This window comes from Antennarius striatus, chromosome 5 (assembly GCF_040054535.1).
Source record: "Antennarius striatus isolate MH-2024 chromosome 5, ASM4005453v1, whole genome shotgun sequence".
NCBI lineage: Eukaryota > Metazoa > Chordata > Actinopteri > Lophiiformes > Antennariidae > Antennarius > Antennarius striatus.
Window position 1 is genome coordinate 22,446,117 of NC_090780.1, and position 20,361 is coordinate 22,466,477.

At 40.2% G+C, this 20,361-nt stretch overlaps 1 protein-coding gene across 1 annotated transcript in view; it reads right to left on the reverse strand.

Annotated features, from left to right (window-relative positions):
* The window catches only part of cntn3b (contactin 3b), a 43,784-nt gene extending 27,331 nt beyond the window's left edge, over positions 1 to 16,453 (reverse strand). Inside the window, exons 1-3 of the mRNA XM_068314823.1 lie at positions 16,395 to 16,453; positions 10,456 to 10,579; positions 8,516 to 8,651 (exon numbers count right to left, since the gene is read on the reverse strand). Of these exons, the coding sequence (XP_068170924.1) occupies positions 8,516 to 8,651; positions 10,456 to 10,510 (191 nt within the window). The 5' untranslated portion in view covers positions 10,511 to 10,579; positions 16,395 to 16,453. The remainder of the gene's footprint in view (positions 1 to 8,515; positions 8,652 to 10,455; positions 10,580 to 16,394) is intronic.
* Positions 16,454 to 20,361: the final 3,908 nt, after the last annotated feature.

A 20,361-nucleotide genomic window follows, 5' to 3' on the forward strand; every position in this document is an offset into this window, starting at 1 on the left:
TCAATAGTGTGAATATCCCTTACAGCCAGTTAGTAGCGAACAAAATATTTCTTTACACAGCTCCAACTATTAACAGTTTCACTTACGTGTTTAGTTTTTTTTTATCTTAAATTGGGCAAGAGTCTAAAGAGAACATTGATTTTTTCCAACTTGCATGGTGAAGTGAGTTTTTATTTCACCTAATTTTTAATGACTTCCTCATTGGAGGTTATGTTTTTGTTGCAGCTCATAACTGTGAGCAGAATATGCAAATTGTTTCTGACAGATTTTATTGACAGTTGGTGGAAATTTGTGCTGTGTTCAAACTGTTTTTGTGCAAGTCAGGACAGACTAAGTGTCTTGTCGTAGCATTATGAGATAGAGCGCTCGCTGTTTGCTGTCTTCAGCCGAGCTCTCGCCATAAATTTCTATCCAAGCATTTATTGTCCTTATGAATGCGACTGTCTTTTGTCATTCCGGTGACTTTTCCCTTTGTGCTTCTGTGAAATTGACAATCGCGGTAGAGAGAAAAATATCTCAACAGCTGTTAGATGGATCTCCATCTAGCATCGACAGCAAGGGAGCGTTTTCTTTTTTTTCTTTTTTTTTTTTCTTTTCCAGTGAAATCCAATCATTTACATGTTAGATTAACATGCATGTGTTAACGGTTCATTCAATAAACCCTAATAACCCTGGTAATCCCGGTGCTGCGATTGATGGTTTTTAGCGAAAAGTCTGGACGACTTTTAGATCAACCGCAGTGAAATTAGGTTTGCTCATGGGCCCCTCAGTGCGAATTAAAACAAAAGGTGATCCCTGATTCTTCCAAGCAAACATTTGCTGTTGTATGCAGTGTTGATTAGAAGTCAAAGTGGTGACGCCAACACAACATCAACGACTCCAATGAACTTGTACCAGTATTGGGATTTTATTTACTCTCTAAATCCTGATGCTTGCCACTGGGTCAGAATCTAAAATGAAAACTAGCTAGAGCAACGGATCTGCTCCGTCGGTGTTATAGCAGAGGATATTTCTTACTGGCAGACAACAAAACACATCAGCCCATTACAATATCCCATTTTTCCTTTTGCTTTTCTTAAAAGCGACATTGCTCTTAGCTTTTAATTATGAAGGCATATTATTGATCATCTCCATTTTTAGCTCAACGAAATCCCCATTGCAGGGCAACTGAGGCATTAGCTGTGGGACTGTATGCATCCTAGACGTGTGAAGAGCATTAAATCAAAGTGCACTTAACCATCTGCATTAGAAGTACTAATTTTGTGCATCCACAAATAGATGCATTAACCTTTTATGTTTCCTGTGAAGAGCTACTGTATGTTAAAACATGAAAAAAATATATTGCGCCCTCGTTACTCACGGTTAATGCGTTCCAGGAACTATACGCCATTAATGAATTCCGCGATAGAGCGACAAACTATGTTATTATTTACTCATCAACTGTTTGAAGCACTTTTGTGTCTCACGGAAGTCCGAGACTCACAAAACCGAACGCACTTCTGGATGCCGTCAGACAATAGAATGCGCGTGCAGTATCACGTAACTTCACCGCGATGAGGTGAAGTCGCGAGCGTTGATGTGCGAATAAGTGAGAGCGCACTGTCATGAAAAAAAAAAGTGTATTTTCTTCACTCATATTTATAATAAATAGCTAATTACTACTAAGCAGATCAAGATATTCACCACAGGAGGCATAGATGCACACTTTGAAGCACTTGGTTAACAGGACAACTAGAATTAAGACAAAAGTTCATTTTAGATGCTTTTAACAAAATCATCCATGATGTCACTTTGATATTATACATTAAAATACTCGGGAACTATTAGTTTATTGTCATAAAATGCATTAATAACTGAAATATACTAAATATAGTATACTAAATGTTAGCCTGGAATTGCTATAATGGTAGCATGTTGATATTAGTCTTTAACTCAAACCTATTGCAATTTTCCACGGTGTGGGCTCAGTGGGTGATCATGCATTGTTAATACTTGATATAAATAATGAATTATTGAACATAAATTATATATATATATATATATATATATATATATATATATATATATATATATATATACATATATATACTGTATATATATAATTATTAAAAAATACTTTTAAAAAAATCAGACTGCACAACTATTAAATATTCCTTAACATTTTGTGTTACTAATGTTTTAAAGTTTCAGAGACGGAGGGGCAGAGGTATATGCTTTGTAATTAGTTTGTGTTTGTGCTTTTGTATCTGAATTACTGCTTTCTGGCACCTCCATATTGCATTGTCTACAGACCACGTCCCTCAAGGAAAGGTCACGAGATAGTATGTCATGCCAGCTCAGCTCTGGAAGTAACAGCTATTAATCACAGCGACCAGGAAGAGACAAAACGCTGAATAATGTTAGCACCAAACAAAGAAAACAGTTCATACGTTATTCGACGAAATCGACAGTCGGCCGGTCTGACAGTTACATATATTTGATGGAGATGCACTGAGTGATACCTATACGGGGTAGGCGGAGGGTAACAGGACTTTATCTTCCACATTCTCATAGATGAAAAATCACTCCACCTGCTTCTTATGGAATTTGAGAAACAAAGAATTATTGGAATGCCACGTGTTAGTCCGCCTTAGTGACAGGATTGTGAAATGACAATTCCCCAAAGATAAGGAGAGCAAAAAAAAAAAAAAAAAAATCAATATAATTTTTTTTCCTCCCAGGCAAACTAACAGGCAGAATGATGCTTCATGCAGTCTTAAAGCCAGTCATGGCTCTCCCCAGTCTCCTGCCTGACAGACTACAAAAGACAAAGCTGTCTTTCATCTCGTAGCTTGCATTATTCATCTAACAGTCTGTGCAGTCACTTAATCTGACTGATTTTGTCACCATCCCTACGTTGTTCGCTCTTACTTAATGCTGCATGCTGACGACGTTTGCATTTCCCCGAGAATACATACATTTGAAGCCCCGCTGCGATACATAATATGAATATTTGGAAAACAACACAATTGCTGCTACATATTTAAGGTCTTTCTGCATTTCAATTCACCTCTGTCGTCGTCCTCCTCCTCCTCCCCCTGCGCTTGTGCCAAAAGGGAGGATTATTGTATGTGGAAGAGGGGAGGAGGTTAAATGGAAAAGGATGGGAAGCTAGTTAGACTTGCAGCCACCCAGCATGATTGAACTTAATGGGAGAGGAAGGTGGCCAGGCTGGACGGATCACACACACCCTAGAGGAGACAGCTGGCCGGGTGTGATGGTGTTTATTTCACCGCAGATGCAATTAGTGAGCCACCTACCAACTCTTTCTGCAGAAACAAGCAAGACTCTGAATTTAGAAAGCATCAAAGAGTTTTCTTGTTTGTCTTTCTTTCTTTCTTTCTTTCTTTGTGAACCCAGAAAAAGGTGGATGTGACTTAATGAGATCAACATGCCCAAAAGGAGTTCTGTCACTATGTCATGGCTGGCATAATAGTTCACGATAATTCTAATAGTGAGCTTTAATGCCCAGAAAACATCATCAGCATCAGCGGAACACTTTTACTCAGTTTTTAAATTGTTGTGCCTGGACCTCCTCATTCATACAGTTTCAATTCACATTTTCAAAAAAAGGCTGTCCTACATAGAGGAATTGAATTGTGTCAAATACTAGAATAAAACCCAATGCTTGAAGGGAGATAAATCTGTACTTTCAAATAAATTGAGACGATCATTTTCAGCGCTTAATAAACCGCTTGTTTTATTTTCTCACCTTCAGTGAGTTTAACAAAGCCGCTGATCTCATGGTTTCACCGAAGTTACATAAAAACATGGACCGACACGCCAATACCATCACACAACCCAGCAGGAGATTAGCACATGGCTGGATTGTGCGTGAACTCAGGCTAAGCACACAAACACCTGCAATCGTTACTTCTATGACGCAAACCGAGAAGAGGAGTGAGACGGTTATGTAATCTAGCGGTGGCATTTAGCCTATCCTGGCCTCAAACTCTACAACCGTTATTGGCTAAAGATCGATGAGCAGAGCAACACATAAGCAACACACAAAACAATGATAGCAAGAAAATGCAAGGCGCACACATTTATCTAGGCAGATAACGTCTGATGTCAGAGTTATGGTGATGCTGACTGCAATACATTCACACATGTAGAGGTTTAGCACTTATATAAGTATATTCCTTTTAAAAAAAATTATTTTGTAATTCTTATAAAACGATATTTGTGTGGCGAAATTGGATTCTGACCTCCAGATTCTGTCCTGCCAAGTTTACAGCTACAGATAAATGTACGAAAACAGGTTCAATATAAAACAGGTGCCTAATCTACTCCTAATCATGACAATAAATCCGGAAATCAAATTGTTTCGCATCAGTATGACAAATTTCGTACTGATCGACACATTTCAAACCTAAAAACAGTGGATGCATGTCTAAAACTTGTCTGAATCCTCAACATTCTGCTTTTGTTGTACGTTCTTTGCTTGAATCTTCTCACTCATGATATAACCAGTTCTGATCTCTGCACAAGCTGACATTAGGTGAAGAGGCCACAACCTCAAAATGTCGATAAATACTTAGAAAAAAAAATTCTTACGTCAATTGAGAAGAGGAAAAAAAAAAAGCTCTCAATGCTGACATGTTTTCTAACTGTGGATGAATCCAATACATCACAGCAATATCTGTTTGTTCACTTCCACTTTCATTATTATTGTCCTTTCACGCACACACACACACTGCAAGACAAATCACAGGAAGGCGGGGCAGAAGCTTTATTATTACTGCGGCCCCACCTGAATCACACTGATTCCACCTGCAAATTAGCAGAGAGGAGCTTAGAGTAAGTCCACCAGGGTCCGGGAGAGCGGTCGGCGCCACACTGCAGGCGCTCACTGATCTGAGCACGCTCCGGGTGAACTGCCCACGACCTTGAGGTTCACATCAATTTTGCATGAGGCCTCCTCATCAGATAGAATGTGTATCGTACCGCCTCACCTGGTTCTCCTTGAGGCTAGACACCCACAGAGAGACAGCAGTGACCACATACTGTCCACTGTCCACACACATACACACACGCACACATGCAGAGACGCGTATGAGAGTCGATAATGACATTTCTGCTGCTGACCAGGGTACCGTTGTTATTTTTTTCATAAACTGATGCTCATTTGGCCACATTGTCAAGTATTATAGAATCACCCTGAATCCGTGTGAGCATTTTGTGTGTGTTTGTGTATACCTGTGTGTGGGTTTGTGTAGCCATCTGAGACAATTAGTGGAATTCATGACATATTTACGCAAAACACACACATGCAAACACCTCCACACGAGCGTGTCGAAGAAGCACACGCAGACGAATTACCGTACATCGGTGTTCTGAGGGATGAAAACTGATTTATAATTTCATTTCATAATAATTTCAAGATTTGAAAAAAAAAAGAAGAAGAAAAGATTTTTTTTTTAAAATGCTCTCGCTACACTGTGCCAGCCAGTAAACAAAGGTAAAGACATAAGTCAGCCTGAGGTCATATGACATGATAACAGACACCAGCCAGAGCAGTATTTTTTTTTTATTCCCCTTTTCCAATCTCGACTGTGCCCTTGATCGTGTGTTACAGCAGATTCATAGTAAACACAGTGACAGGTGTATTCATAAAGCACAGCTCTGGGCTCCGGCGTGTGCTCCGGCGCTACACTGGACTATTTGTCAAGTGGAGAACTGTCAGGATTGTGCTGGTATACACACACAGTGTCACTGAGTGGGTGAGGAGACGAAGAAGAGAGAGGAAAATTAGACGACGTGAAGCTAAATGACGAGGTTATGAGCAGAGGCGCTACGACAGGATGGGGTTTTTTTTTGTGTTAAACTATTTAAATAAACAGAATGTAAAACTGCTGAATTTGGGTGATATCTCAATGTCAACTTCGTCGGACGTTAATTTTGTTATAAAATGATGGGCAAGAGGAGAGACAGAGGCGTCGCTTCGGCGCCTCCCCGATGAGGAATAACATCACCTTCTGTGACAAATTCAATATTGTGTGACCCAATTTTTTCGATGGATATTAAACCAAATGGATGATTTTTTTTTTTTTTTTAATAGTTGCAGTAACTGAGTAAATTAAGCATGGAGCTCAGAGTGTAATACACTCCAGCTTGGCATATCTAATTATAAAAATACCTTTTTTTTTTTTTTTGCAACAGCGATTTGCAGGTCTGTGTCCATTTGCATTTTGCAGAGTCCGGTGAAAGTCAAAGCATGACCACTTCCTAAAGGCATTTTAACTGTCAGCTCAGAACATTTTGAGCTTCTGATTTCAGTTTTAGTGAAAATAAATTGTCAAGAATGTATGCTTTCTGTTTTATCATCAGGACAAAACCCTCTCCTTGCCTGAAGGGAAACAAGTCAAGGACAATCAGTTTCAGAAAAAGTGATGCGAAGCCAAATAAAGCTAAAAAAAAAGAAAAGAAAAAAAAAAGACTTCTTCTTCAGAGTGAAATTAATGATAGAAATCCTGTGTCTTTAAAAGCATTACCAAATGTGTCAATCCACAGTGTTGAGCATTTGCTCACTCAGACGTCAGTTCTTCATTTGAAACCAGGTTTCAGAATTTTCCATTCATAATTTAGAATGCTGACTCCAAACAGTGGAACTACTGACCTAGATGGATATTGTAAGATTGACGTGTGTGTGCTTGTGTGTGTGTGTGTGTGTTGTTGTTGTTTTTGTGCTATAAACACAAGCTGAATGCAAGAAAAGATAAGTAAGAGACTTAACTATGAGGTACTAGAACGAGGCCAAACAAGAGATGAGCTACGCAAGGTGCACCACAGAAGTATGATAAATTCAAGGATTTATATTGAGTTAATGGAGTGTGTGTGTGTGTGTGTGTGTGTGTGTGTGTTAGTGGTCAATATATCGCACTGCTTGAAATTTAAAATCATAGAAGCTAAAGGTGATTCAGTTCATATTTCATCATTTGTTATCTGGTCAAAATTGACATGAATAATGTTATTAATATATATGTATTAACAAATCCTGTAGATAGGGAACAATCAGAAAACTTCTTTTGGAATTATGGTCCAATTACCTCATTATTACCTTAGCTGTAGCTTCTATTTTGGTCTGCCCCTCCTTCTTAGAGATATATGTCCGGTAAATTCACCAAACCTGACAAGAAGCTCATCAAACAAATCTCTGTAGAAGGAACAGAAGGAGCATCTTTCCTCTTGGATGGTATGAAATCTCCATTTTGACTACCAAGTCAACGATCTTTGCATATTGTGCTGCAAAAGTAACCCAAAGTTCATCGATCCGAGCTTCTTTTTTTTTCTCCTGCCAGTTTAGAAAAAGCTATGGGACTCGAGACAACCAGTGAAAGTTAGTGGGTGTAAAACCAAAAGCATGAGGTGGAGAGGAACACAGATACAGATACAGATAAAATACAGTCATTTACTGTTGATATCAAGTATTGATTGGAATACATTTAATGTGTGGCAGATAATGCAAACCTAACCGCTCTCATAATATTAGACCCTGGCTCGGTCGGGGGAAGAAGCCGCAGATCAAACTGACACCAACATAATTTCACACTATTGCTTTAGCGCCGCGATGGACCAGCAGGAGAAAACCTCTTCAGCAGCACCAGTGAATACCAGAATGTTTTTAAAAAAAAAAAAAAAAAAAAAGCAGGTGAAATAAGGCAACTGATAGTTTCGGCTTCATCCTGGGATTGCTCAGGTTGCACAACAAGTATAATGATACCCCCCGCTGCTGTGCCCGGACCATGTTTTCATCCCAGACACATTATAGGAAATGTAAGCATTTAACCGAATGTCACTCACAAGGTTATTGCCTCTCCCCCCTGCTTGCTGTGCATCTACATGGTGCTGACAAAGCTCCGAAACACAATCTCCAACAAAAAAAAAAAAAAAAAAATTCGCCAGCTGCCATTTTCAGGCAGGCTCTCTGTACTACTAGGGAATAGCCAGAAAGATATTAAAGGATCTGTTGTGCAAAGAATCACTGAGATCTCCTTTTTCTCCCCCCTAATGATTCCTCAAGAAGCGCAAATTATAAATCATCAGCTTTTAGCCGTGCAGAGGCTCAAATCTTATCATTAATTAAGTTAACCGCAATCACATCTGAGGCGTTAGCAAATTCATCAGCCCGCATCAACCTGACTACATCATCGTAAGGATAAGCTTTGTTAGATGAGAAACCGACGCTCAATTAAGCAATTACTCTTTGAAGCCCAATCTCGAGGCCGGTGGTGGTGGCTAATCTCTTTTGGAAATGCATGTTCAAGAAAATGTTCTTTTAAAAAAAAAAAAAAAAAAAAATCAGCAGCAATCAATGTTATCAGCGCCCTTTTTTTTTTTTTTGGGATTGCTATGAAAGCCACGGTAAAGATTTACGAGCAATTAAGCAGCGATGACGTTTCGCAGCGACGAAAGAAGGTATTGCAATTGTGCTGAGGCTTGTGGGGGAATGTAACTTTGATGTGGTAATTTTTACCTGTACTGCGGAGGAGGGCTGCCTTCCGCCTCGCATGTGACGGTAGCATGCTGGTCCGGGGAGTTGACCGGTAAAATGAGGTCACTTGGCTCCGTCCTCCATCTTGGCCCTTGAAATATGACATCCTCTGTACAGGCTAGGGGAGAAGGGGGAGAGAGAGGATGGCAGTACAAGCTAGGACAATTGTCTCTTTGACCTCAAGAGAAAATACTGGAATAATACAGCAAAAAAGCGCAGAGCACGAGGGAGAACGGTTAAAAATGAAAATCGGTACTTTTGCAACCCTTGGTCTATACTGATTTGTAAATATACACATATATTTTCTCCTATTCTCCTATTCCTCATGGAAAACCAAGGAGACATTTGCAAAAATGTGTTGCTTACACCCTTTGCTTCCTTTGCATTGCAAGCAGTACACTCTTGTTAGGTGTTAATGCAAGTGCTAACACATTTGCTATTTCTCCCGCTGTACGCAGCTGCATTTTTCAGAACCCAAGGCACAAAAATTAAAAAACAAAACAAAACACTGATTATATTTTCAATTCCAATTTTGCAACCGGGGTCTGTTTTTTCCCACAGTCCTCTTAGTCATTTTCATCATCTTTACGGATTGTCGTACTTTTCGCCACATTCCAAGATAGTAATTTGCTGTCCAATTCAAAAACTTGCAATGTAAAAATTTGGGTAAAATTCCAAACACCTGAAACTGAGATGTTCAGTGTTTAATTACATCGGAGGAACAATATCATTACGATAGATAAGAGGTTGAGGATTTTCAGTTGGGTGCTTAAGTCGGCGATGGATGATCGCTGAGGTAGAGAAAACCAATTTCAACACATTTCCTCAATAATTAATGATTCCTTGTAACTGACAGGGCTGATAAACAAAGCAGAGGGATATTATCAGAATATCTATGCCATACTACACGTGCACTGGTTAATTGAGGCCATAAGGATGCACTCATCTGCCAGAAGCTTTAAAAGGGAAAGGATGTGGAACACAATCTGGTACCGAATGAAAGAGGAGTCAACAGACGGACCGAGTAGGCCTAATTAATATCGCTGTGCTAACAGATTGCAGCATGTGTCTAGCAGTTCTACACGTGGTTTTAACCGGTACGAAATATGTCAGGGAATCATCATTTGCTTCACCTTGTGACAGGTTCTTGGTTTGGTAAGTGCATTTAAACTTTGCTCCCATGCAACCTAACATCCAAGTTGTCGGATGTCCCAGACGATACTATCAGCTGATTATTATCAGACTTTCAAGGATTGCAAAGTTTGCGCTCACAAATCTGGATACAAAACTTGCACCTTCATGCAGCAACGCTAGAAAGTCCGCTAGGAAGGTGAGACCGCTTGGATTTGGCTCCCTTGAGTAGTGGGTGTGAATTACCCATGAGCCAATTTGAATAACATTCATAGGGATTTACAATGTCATTTGAACAAGGGTTGACATTCTGGTGGAGTATCTCTTCTTCTGCTGCTGCTGCTCAAATCCCAGGTGGCAAGACAAGGGCAAAATGAAGCACGGTGGCAAGTAGATTGTGCTAAATTGCAGGGTTGGATTCATTGCATGGATCCTGATAATGATCTGGACAGGCTATAAACAGGAATGGGATCGGACTCCCATTTGTCCCTGATGGTACTGTATATGTACAGGAGGACACCACTCCAGAGAACGGTGAAGGGCATCCTGCTAGAACTCTTTAAAGGCAGTGACTGTAGAGGTAAAATACAATATTCTTTATAAACAGTGCTTACTTACGAGGAAATGTTATTTGTAATAATTTCCAATGCTTTCAGACTGTGAGATGATAGATGATTAAATATGCGTGCCGTAACTGACACGCATGTCTTTATTATTTGAGATGCTGCTGTGACATAAACAGTGACATTAAGTGCAGAGACACTCACACGAGATGTGTTAAAATATCTTACCTGCAAGGCATCCGGTGATTGATAGCAGAACAATTTGTTTCCATGGTGACATCATCTTTAGTTGCCGACTTTCATCCAATTGCTTGTAAATGGATTACTCTCCCTTGAATACAAGAATTTTAATCTGAAGGGAAAGTAATTATAGACGTGATTAAAATATGACATTTTGATCCAAATACGACAAGCATTCATGAGCAAAAAACACGATTATGGTACAACGAAGTTACGTAATTGGTTGGTAATTTTAAGGGGATACTGTAAGCGAAGGGAAAGTGAATGTTGAGGAACTGGAAAGCAACGGGGGAAAAACAGCAGCAGACAAAAAAAAGCAAAAAAAACGAGGATATAACCCGTCGGTGCAATTTTCAGGTGGCACAGAAGAAGAAACAGCTGCTAAATGAGTATGTTTTCTTCCGCCGTGCATGTTTCTCATCCTTCTTAACAAGCTCGATTCTGCAGCTTTAAAAGGGAAGTGAGGAAGGAAATGATTGACCTCAAAAGATACTTCTCTCTCCCAATTTGACTATTAATAGGAGCTGGCAGACTGCGTACCAGCTCCCCCCCCCCCACACACACACACACAAAATGCCACTTCATACTCCGACAAAAGGGGTTTGGTGGCCGATGGAATGTAAGCAAACTGACTGTTTTCATTTTCGTTCGCACGTCACTCCCCTCAGATCAGCAACAAACAAGAGCGCATTAAATCGTCGTCTGTTAACATGAGCTGAAATAACAACGGGAGACGACAGAAATGTGTGGAACTACAGCTTTTCTATTATGGGGTTTATCCTCTTGGAACAATCAGACACGTCAGGATGAGTTTAAGGGAATCTATGGAGGTGCAGACAATGTATCCAAATATGTCCTAAATAGGAAGATGGTGTTGGGCAGTTGTGTGTTCCAGCAGTAATATATCTGCAGGTAACATATAGTGTAAGAGGCTGCGTTTTTTTAAAGCCAGTAATTGTCCTGCAGATGCTATTTCTCACACCGTTACCTTGACGTTTTTAAGGCGTGGGCTCGTTCACTGTTTTACCACAAGCTGGACTAGACGGTTGATAAAATTTTAGAGACTGGTCTGGGATACATTAGCTGGTGGTGGGGGCCTGAGGCAGAAAGGTATCGCTTAGGTTAAGCGATGCCTTAAAGTGCTACATGCTGGATGCAGCCATCAGTAAATATTAAGGCTCTCACTTTTCAAATTATGATTAAATGTGGAAAAAAAAACCCAAACATCTGTTATGATGTTTTAGACTTTGTGGTGGCATAAAATGCTTTACTGTCATTAAATGATCTCGAATAGATAATAAGTTATAAATGGAATAAAATGAGACTGAAATTAAGGTGGGCTGATTCTGGAAAATGCAACTTCCTGACGGGCAGAGTTTTGTGCCGACTCCTCTGATTGACAAACTCAGACAATTCAAATAACGGAACAACATAAACTTGGCAATAGGGATGCATAAATTTTGTCTACTCTAGTTCATACAAATTTATTCAAACAACTCTAAGTTTCTCCAGGATTATTTCCGCTGCCCTGCTGCTTGTTAAACTAACAATGTCTTGTTTGCTATTTATACATTCTAAATACCGTAGGAGCTATTCTACGGCATAGAACTTGGTGTGAGTGAAGGGAAACAATATAGCAAGTGGCATAAATATGTCCTACTGTTGATTAATGGGTGAAGTAATGGAATTACGTTTTAGTGGGTTGTAAGTGGCAACAAATGTGAACAACCTCTGCTAAAAGCTGCAGTGGAAATACGCTGGGAATATGTATGTTATCCACTGATACGTCTCTTATGAGTTTCCCCCAGGTTTTGGGAACATGGTACTTTGTTTCTAGCGTTCCACATATTAAATCTACCATTTTATAATAGCTACATTAATATATCCTTATAAGTGTCAAAAGAAATCTCTCATCATCCACAAATTGCTGAATCGGAAATCGAAAATAAGTCAACAATGACCCAAATGGCAGCTCAACTTTTCTCATGTAGAGGTGGAACGAAAAGTCCTAAGACTGTAATTGCAGTATTAGTTGCACAGGAGGGGCTTTGCTCAAGCCCTGACCTACATCACAGTAAGTGGAAAGTGATACGCCTCTCTGGATTAAGAATGCAACCCAACCCCTCATCCTTACAGCACAACCCTGTTGTGCGGATTAACCCAAGGGCTATCTTTGGAATTCTGGAAACAGACCTAAACACTAACTTCTCATTTATTTCAGCAACTTTTATGTTGTTGTGATTGTAGTGTGGTGTAAAAAAAAAAGATCAAATCGAATCAAATCGAATCAAAACAAATCAAATTAAATCAAATCCAATCAAATCATGGACGCATTTTGATAACCAAGATGCTTCCACCCAAATAAAAACCAACACAAATTGGGGGTTATCCAGTTTTTCTGACTGTAATTGAAGTTGCATTGTTGGCTCCGCCCATCCACCCCGCTGCCAGAAATTGCTCCTTATCAGGTGAAGTTGCAGGCGGTGTGAGATTCAAAGTGGATTTCCTGATGTCTTTCAAAATTTAGGGGGCGTTTTGCCACTCTAAAAACCCATCACATTGGATTACACAGTTTCAGATTCTACTGGAGCAAGAAAAATGTGTGCTGCATTTTTCAGTGTGAGTGTCGTATTAACTGTCAGCCACATTCAGGAGGATCAGACCTCGTCATCCGGACCAATCAGTCAAAAAAAAAAAAAGAATTCTCCAAGATCCAGGCAGGAAAATCTCCTCAAGAGGACTTTCTTAGCAACTTGGGTGTTACGTAGTTCATGTCACACTGTCTCCGCTCATATGATGGAAGCTTTTCCTGAGAGCGCAGCTTCATTTTGCAGCTTGTAAAACAAGGAGTAACGGTTTTCCTATTCCAAGACTTTTTTTTTCACTCGATCTGGTTTTTAATTCAAGGTTCTTTAAAAGTCCGGATTTATGCCTATTTTTGTCCCCAGCCATTGTGTGCGAACAATGCATCACCTTGTCTTAAGAAATTTCATTTTCTGACTGACTGACAGCAGTTTTCAGGACCTCTCAGTGGAGAAAGAACGTGTTTCATGACACTTCCAAATCCATTTCAGAGCTGCTGAAACTGAAGGAAGAACCGCGTCGCTTTTGACCTTCAAAAATAAAAGCAACACAGTCAAATCTCTCAGGGGCTGCACATCTGCTGAAGCTTCCACAAAATTCAAAAAGCAAAAGGAACAACATAAACTCCGGACACTAAGAAAACCTAATGAGAGAAGAAGAATGAAAAAAAAAAAAAAACACTCCTGGGATTTGGTGATGAACGTGAGATGCCGTTTTCTTTCCTCAGCTCAACCGAAATGATGAGCAAAAGATCGCTCTCGCCAAATGTAATGAGGCATCACACTTTCACCTCCATAGAAGCTAAACCTAATGGAAGTCATTGGCTAAATGCATTCCAGAGTAAATTAGATGACTTCTTGGTTAGTGGGGCTGTTGTTTGGCACATAATTGATAGGAAAGGTGGTTAAAGGCATCCATTTCCCCCTGAGGGCACCGTAATTGCAAAAAGAATCTAATAAGGGGAAGGGAGGAAAAAAGAGAGAGCTCCTACAAATAGGGGAGCTCACGCTCGAGGTTTGCATTCAAATCAAAAAACGATTCGCGGGGATCGTGATGTATCATGACAAAAAATAAAATAAGAACTTCACGCTGGAAATATGGAACACCAATGGCACACTAGGTACAAGGCCATAATGGTATATAACGCATTCATTCACACAAAGTCATCGTCTTTATGACTACCTGATGCCATCAATGTTAAATTGCTTGAGGAGACAACCTGGGAGGTGAGGACGTGCCACCAGGGGATGGACTCCATCTGAACATGCAGCTGCTCCGAGCTTTTATTAATGAATGGAAATTTCTCAATCAACATTGGACTGATGCCTCTTCATTTGTTCTGGTTAAACCTGCATCAGTCTATGAGGATCCAAAAAAAAAAAAAAAGCCACAGCAAGGCAATAAAGTCAGAGTTTAATATCTGCCTTTCATGGGTTACAGTAAACCACTTGAATGAGAGCGAGAAGAAGATGAAGTTAAGTGTGAGTAATTGTTCACCACTGATTGCACCATACCTCTTTTTGCATTACCACAGGAGAGCGGAGCAATGCGTCTCGTGGCGAATTATGCAATGGGGTTTCAAATAAAAAGGCATTTCATGTAATTGCCCCCAACCCCGATCCAAACAGCTGTTCCATTAACATTCATGAACGTATTGGTTGGATTGCCTATTCTCTCCTGAGATGTTTCTTCCATTTTGTTTCAGGCAGAAGCCTTAAGGGGGTGAAATAAAAAGGAGCCACATCACACGTTAGGACGGCGTGTCACGCTGTCCACGTATGAATAAAACAACATTGTTTGAGTGGCTGAGGTCACATTTGAATGTTGGATGACAGCGTATGGCAATCAAACAGACAATACATACGGCTGCTTGTAAAATGTCATTTAAGTGGAAATTTGGGACAGTTTTTGCATTTTAAATTCCTTGTTTGGAGGAAAAAAAATCTTTACATTCACTAATTTGACAAGAGGATTTGACAAACGTTAAATAGCTGCTCAGAACTAAACATCTGGACAGGATGCTGATCAGGCATCACAAAGATTCGTGCAAAAAAAAATCTTTGGGAAGACAGCAGGATGCCCCCCACCCCCACCCCCCACAAGTGACTGCCTTCAATGTTAAACACGTCTGCATCCCTCAGCTGCTGCCTAACACAGGGGGCAGGAGAGTAAGTGCACTCAAAGAGAGAGGGGAGCAGCGATCCATTCCTCAACCCCATCATCAGCCCAGCCACATCCCCAAGATCCTCCATCCTATAGATGCGACCAAATATACATGACTGGAGGTCAGGGAGGAGGAACAGGAGACACTCAAGATAGGCTCATTACATTTTTGATGGTATTCAATCCATTTCACAGCCTTTTCCCCTGAAACGAAACCGACTGCACGATGTAATTGCCACTCCGGCTCAATCAAAAGGAGATTTTGATCTCTGCACCGCAAAGCTGGGGTATCGGTGTGATATAGAATAATCGCTGCGTGGTTTCAAAGGCGTGCTTCACCTCTCATTTGGCTACTGCTCAACAATAAAGGGAAGAGCATTTGCAATCCTGGCTGAACAGTGGAAATACTTTGAGGATGGAGGAGGCTGGGCATTTTTCTTTCACTGTTGGGTTTGTCCTTTTGCACACTGGGTGGGAAAAAAAAAAAAAGACTTAAGACCAAAAATTATTTTTCCAGAAAAGGAAAAAGAGCAAAAGAGCTGAGCTGTTATTACTTAATAAAAGTCCTCTTTTGAAATTCTAGAGATTTAATTTGGGATAAATATGTACATTTTTGGTTAAAGTGTGAGACTATTTCGACAAAAAAAAACAGAACAATTCAGCAAGATTCAAACAACATTTAAATCCAAATTTGTTTCCTCCACAAAAATTGCCCTAAACAAGTTGGAGAGAGACAAAGCTGTACTCCTGATGCTGTTTCTGTGTGTGTGACCGAGCAGAGCAGCACCATATGGACTTTGTCCTAGATGAGGGAAATGAGCCCCAGCAGTAGAAAATCCCAGCAGGACCATCCAAACCATTTGAGGCTCGTCTCGAAACGCGATGATTCGCATCACGCATGTGTGACAGCAAACAGTGTGTACCCTGTCTGAGCGCCTTTTAGCCCATCCTGATGAATTAGATGAAGACATCTCGGGATGTGAGTTTTTTTTTTTAATTTTTATTATAAGGTGATTTCGCGCTGAGTCAATTTCACTTCTATTCGCATTTCTCTCCTCCTACAAAGGAAAACCTGTGAACTTAAATACACGCTGCTCTTTACGCGTTAAAATAACAGTTTTTAAAAAGAGGGGAAATAACTCACAGGCTTTGCCAGGGGTGATTTCTGACCAAATACTTACTACTTTTTCAAGGATGCAGTTTTTTTCCTCTTCATTAAACTGCTTTGATTGTAATTCCAGTATCCGATGGATGTGTTATTTCAGGCTCTAGTGAGCGGATGACATTTCTCACTGACCAAGCAGCCAGAAAGGAAGAAAAAAAGAAGAAGAAGAAGAAGAGACTGCTCTCCGTTCTTGCAGTTTAAATTCTGCTCCGACTAAGTGCGTCTCTCGATCTTAAAAAACGACGGGAACTAAGAATAAAATCCACAATCAGTGAGTTTGCAGGTGGCTGAGGATGATGGGCGTTGAAAACGCGATGAAGAATGATCCTCGACCTCCTCGTATTACACTCCTCAAGATGCTGCCAAGACGCAGAGAGGACAGCGGTGCCTCTGAGCCGAGACTCACATTGTGCGCATCCCCGAGCTTTTGCTCTTTGTGCGCAGGAAGAGGCGCCCACTGGTGACGCGTTAAAACACCAATCGCAGCGCAGTAATGCGCCACCAGACCACCTGCCATTCCTCTGCTGGAGTGTGCGCACGTTTGAACCCAGGATAGTTGAAGAGAAATCTCTAAAATAGCCTTATAACGAGACCTAAAAGTGACAATTTATTCACTATTCAATAGAGCTTTTATACTGCTTTTATATGATGGAATAAATGATGGATTTGTGCAAAATTTTCTTGAAGATGATAAAAAGTGGGACTGCAATATTTCATTTGGAAGTATTCACTTAATAAAAGTAATAAAACATTTACACCCAAACTTCTTGCACATCTCATGAGCTACAAAAAAAAAAAGGAGCAGGCATTTTTTTAAAAAAGTACCACGCAAGAGGTTTTTCATGTAGTCTGTTTGAATATAATTTATTTCCCACTAACCCTCACCCTTCAGTGGAGGTGTGGGTGTTGAAGCCCTTCAGGTAAAGTCGTATAAATATGATAGAAGACCACACAGGCAGAACTTCAGTTGTAAATATGGCGTCACCTATTTGAAATTTAATTGTTTTCATGATGCAACCAACAGAAATCACAGCATCTTGGGAAGGGTTTTCACAGCTCACTGCAAAAGTCCAAAGTCTGCAAAGGTGTTCAGACGCATGCTCATCCTTAAACACACGTTATGAGAATAAACTTTTTTTTTTACACCAATAATGGATGGAACTAATGTTACGATGTGACAAATATATAATATTTTGCTTTAATGAAATGTTTTAGCATCTTTCTGCAAATCATTTTTCAAAGTTCTGATTCACTGACTCCAGGGCAGCTGGAGTGGGGCGTAATGAGGGCCCAGGGGGTCCAGGAGGAGGGCCTCTGGCAGGCATGAAATAAAACATTTTTACTTCATGTAATCATAAGTAATTTATAACTGTTGGAAGGATAAGTCCTTTTCATGAATCTTAAACGAATATACAGTTAACAAAAGACCAGTGTTGATGCCGGTCCTTCAAAAGATACATTCCCCTCTTGCAGCCAGGTTGAAGAAAACATCCATGCAGCTATTTTTCATAATCTTTTGTCCTTTGCAGGGTCACTGAGGCCTGCAGCCTGCCAGCTGGCATTGGGTGCACCCTGGACATAACAGTGTTATTCTATAAAAATTTATATTTTTTCTGCTTTGACTGAAAACACACAGAAACGCATAAAGTTTAGTGAAAATGATCCATAATCTCCACGGTTTGTAAAAGGATAAGGAATCATTGCACACATAATGTTATATGTATACACTTGACTTATAGGGAAGTTAACCAGATGTTTAAACATTGCTGAAATAGATCTTTATTGATTTGTCATTGTGTTGAATAATTGATCCGAGGATGTCCTTTTTTTTTTGTCAGGTTTCAAGTGTTCCTCCTAATGGAGAGCTCTTAGTTTCTCTCACACGGTAAGAATGGGAACTGAAATTCCTGGCTTTTATTTATGATATTCAGTGGCAATGTAGGATTACAGCCTCTCGACGGTCTGATATAATACATTCTGTATCCAAGGATCCCAAACAATAGTGGAATCAGGCGTGTGTGTGGGTACAGTAGCTACCATTAAATCTCAAAAATGGAGCTGCCACTTTAGCTCTTTTTGGTCATTTTATCCACAAAATCAACTGAATAGCACTACAGTTAGCACGGTTTGACACCGTGAAAGTGTCTGTGGCACATTGTTTAAAGTGGATATCTCACTTTCAAAACTCTTTTATAAGCTGTGCCAGCGATTCTCTTTTAAGTTAAGGAATCCTTTAGAGATGCACTGTTGTCAAAAAAAAAAAAAAATGAAAAATGGGCAAAGAAGAAGGAGAACCGCAGACATTCAGCCTCATGTTTCACCAACTGTCACTCATGACACCAAATAAATCTCCCCATCACTGCATAGATAATTGCTGTTAGCTTTATCCAGAGCAATCCATTTGATTGATTTAAATATTAAAATGATGAAGGTATGAATATTTAATGTTTCTGGGCAGAGGAGAGCTCCAGGGGGGTTTTAGAGAGACTGATGGAAAATACAGAGGAGGTGAAATGCCATTAATTAAGGTTATTTGGTATCTTATTGGCTACATAGAGGTTTTTAGTGTGTGTGTGTGTGTGTGTGTGTGTGTGTGTGTGTGTGTGTGTGTGTGTGTGTGTGTGTGTGTGTGTGTGTGTGTGTCTGTGTGAGTGTGTGTGCGTTGCTTGGAAAAATGACAAGTCAAGGTCAGCAGAGATTCGAGGCTACCGCACGTGCTGCAGATAATCCACCCACGGGTAACTAAAATGTGAAATGAGTAATGAGACCATTCAGAAGTCCTGCTGAAGTGTCCCGGAGCAAGACGCATCAGCCGTGACTACAGATGCTTTTATCCTCGTGTGAACCCTGACCGTTCTACGGAGGAAGAGAGAAGAAGATGAATTCCCGCTGACAGTGAAATGTTGAGCTGTGTACGTCTAAAAGCAACATTCAGTTAATTGTTGAAGTTGGATGAGGACACAGGAGCCTGTAGTCATGAGTTTATACTCGTAACGTCTCTGTTTTTCTTGCCTTTATCATTTACAAGTCAGTATCAAGAGTACGTACTGTCCAGTTTTTCCAGTATCACTAAATATATGTAAGAAGGATCTGTGATTCAAAATATGTTGCCACTGGGGTTTCCCATGATGCTTTGGATCATAAACAGGAAGCATATGTTTGCACAGAGTTCACCGGGTCACATTTAAGAATCTTGTAGTGCCACACTTTCTGAATCTAGATTCGTCATCATCGTGTGATCAGGAATTATTATTGTTCCACTTCTTTAAAAAATGTTTCCTGGCATTCCAACAATAATTACTTTTATATTTGAGAATGCTAAATTAAATCCATTTGTCTTTAGTCTTTATGAACTGCAATAATGTTAGAAGGAAGGTTTTTTTTCCCAAAAGGTCACACTTGGATCTTTATATTATGTAAATTTTAAAGATGAACAAGGTGTTTGAACCTGTACTGGAAAAAAACAAAACCCCACAAGTCATCAGCTGTTCCCTGATTGGCTAACTTAAATACCTTAATACCCATATTACTCCTCCCAGCTCCTGATGGAGATTATGTTTCCCTCTCCTCAGATGTAACACCGTATGATGGATTGATCTTTTTTTTTTTTCTGTGTGTGATCACACATAGTCATCACAAGTCAAGCGAACCGCGTTTTTGCATTTGCATCAACGAGGCGACGTCCTCCGCTGTCCTCTGGCGAACCTCGTCAGCGTAGCACGCGGCGATCACAAATACATCACACAGGTACTTGACCTCTAGCACACACTGTGTGAGCGTAGTGGGCAATGCCCGGACGCCATTTATACGCCTCCACGCCAGCGATAGTCAAAGCCGTCCTACTCCGGTGAACATTATATCTCATGCCTTGAGGGAATCAAATTTAGTCCAAATATCAAAGCATGAATTGATTAGATTTTGTTGCTCGAGCATCAAAGTCACTTCAATCTCATCATCGACCCCGTTTCTTAGCCGTAAGTCAA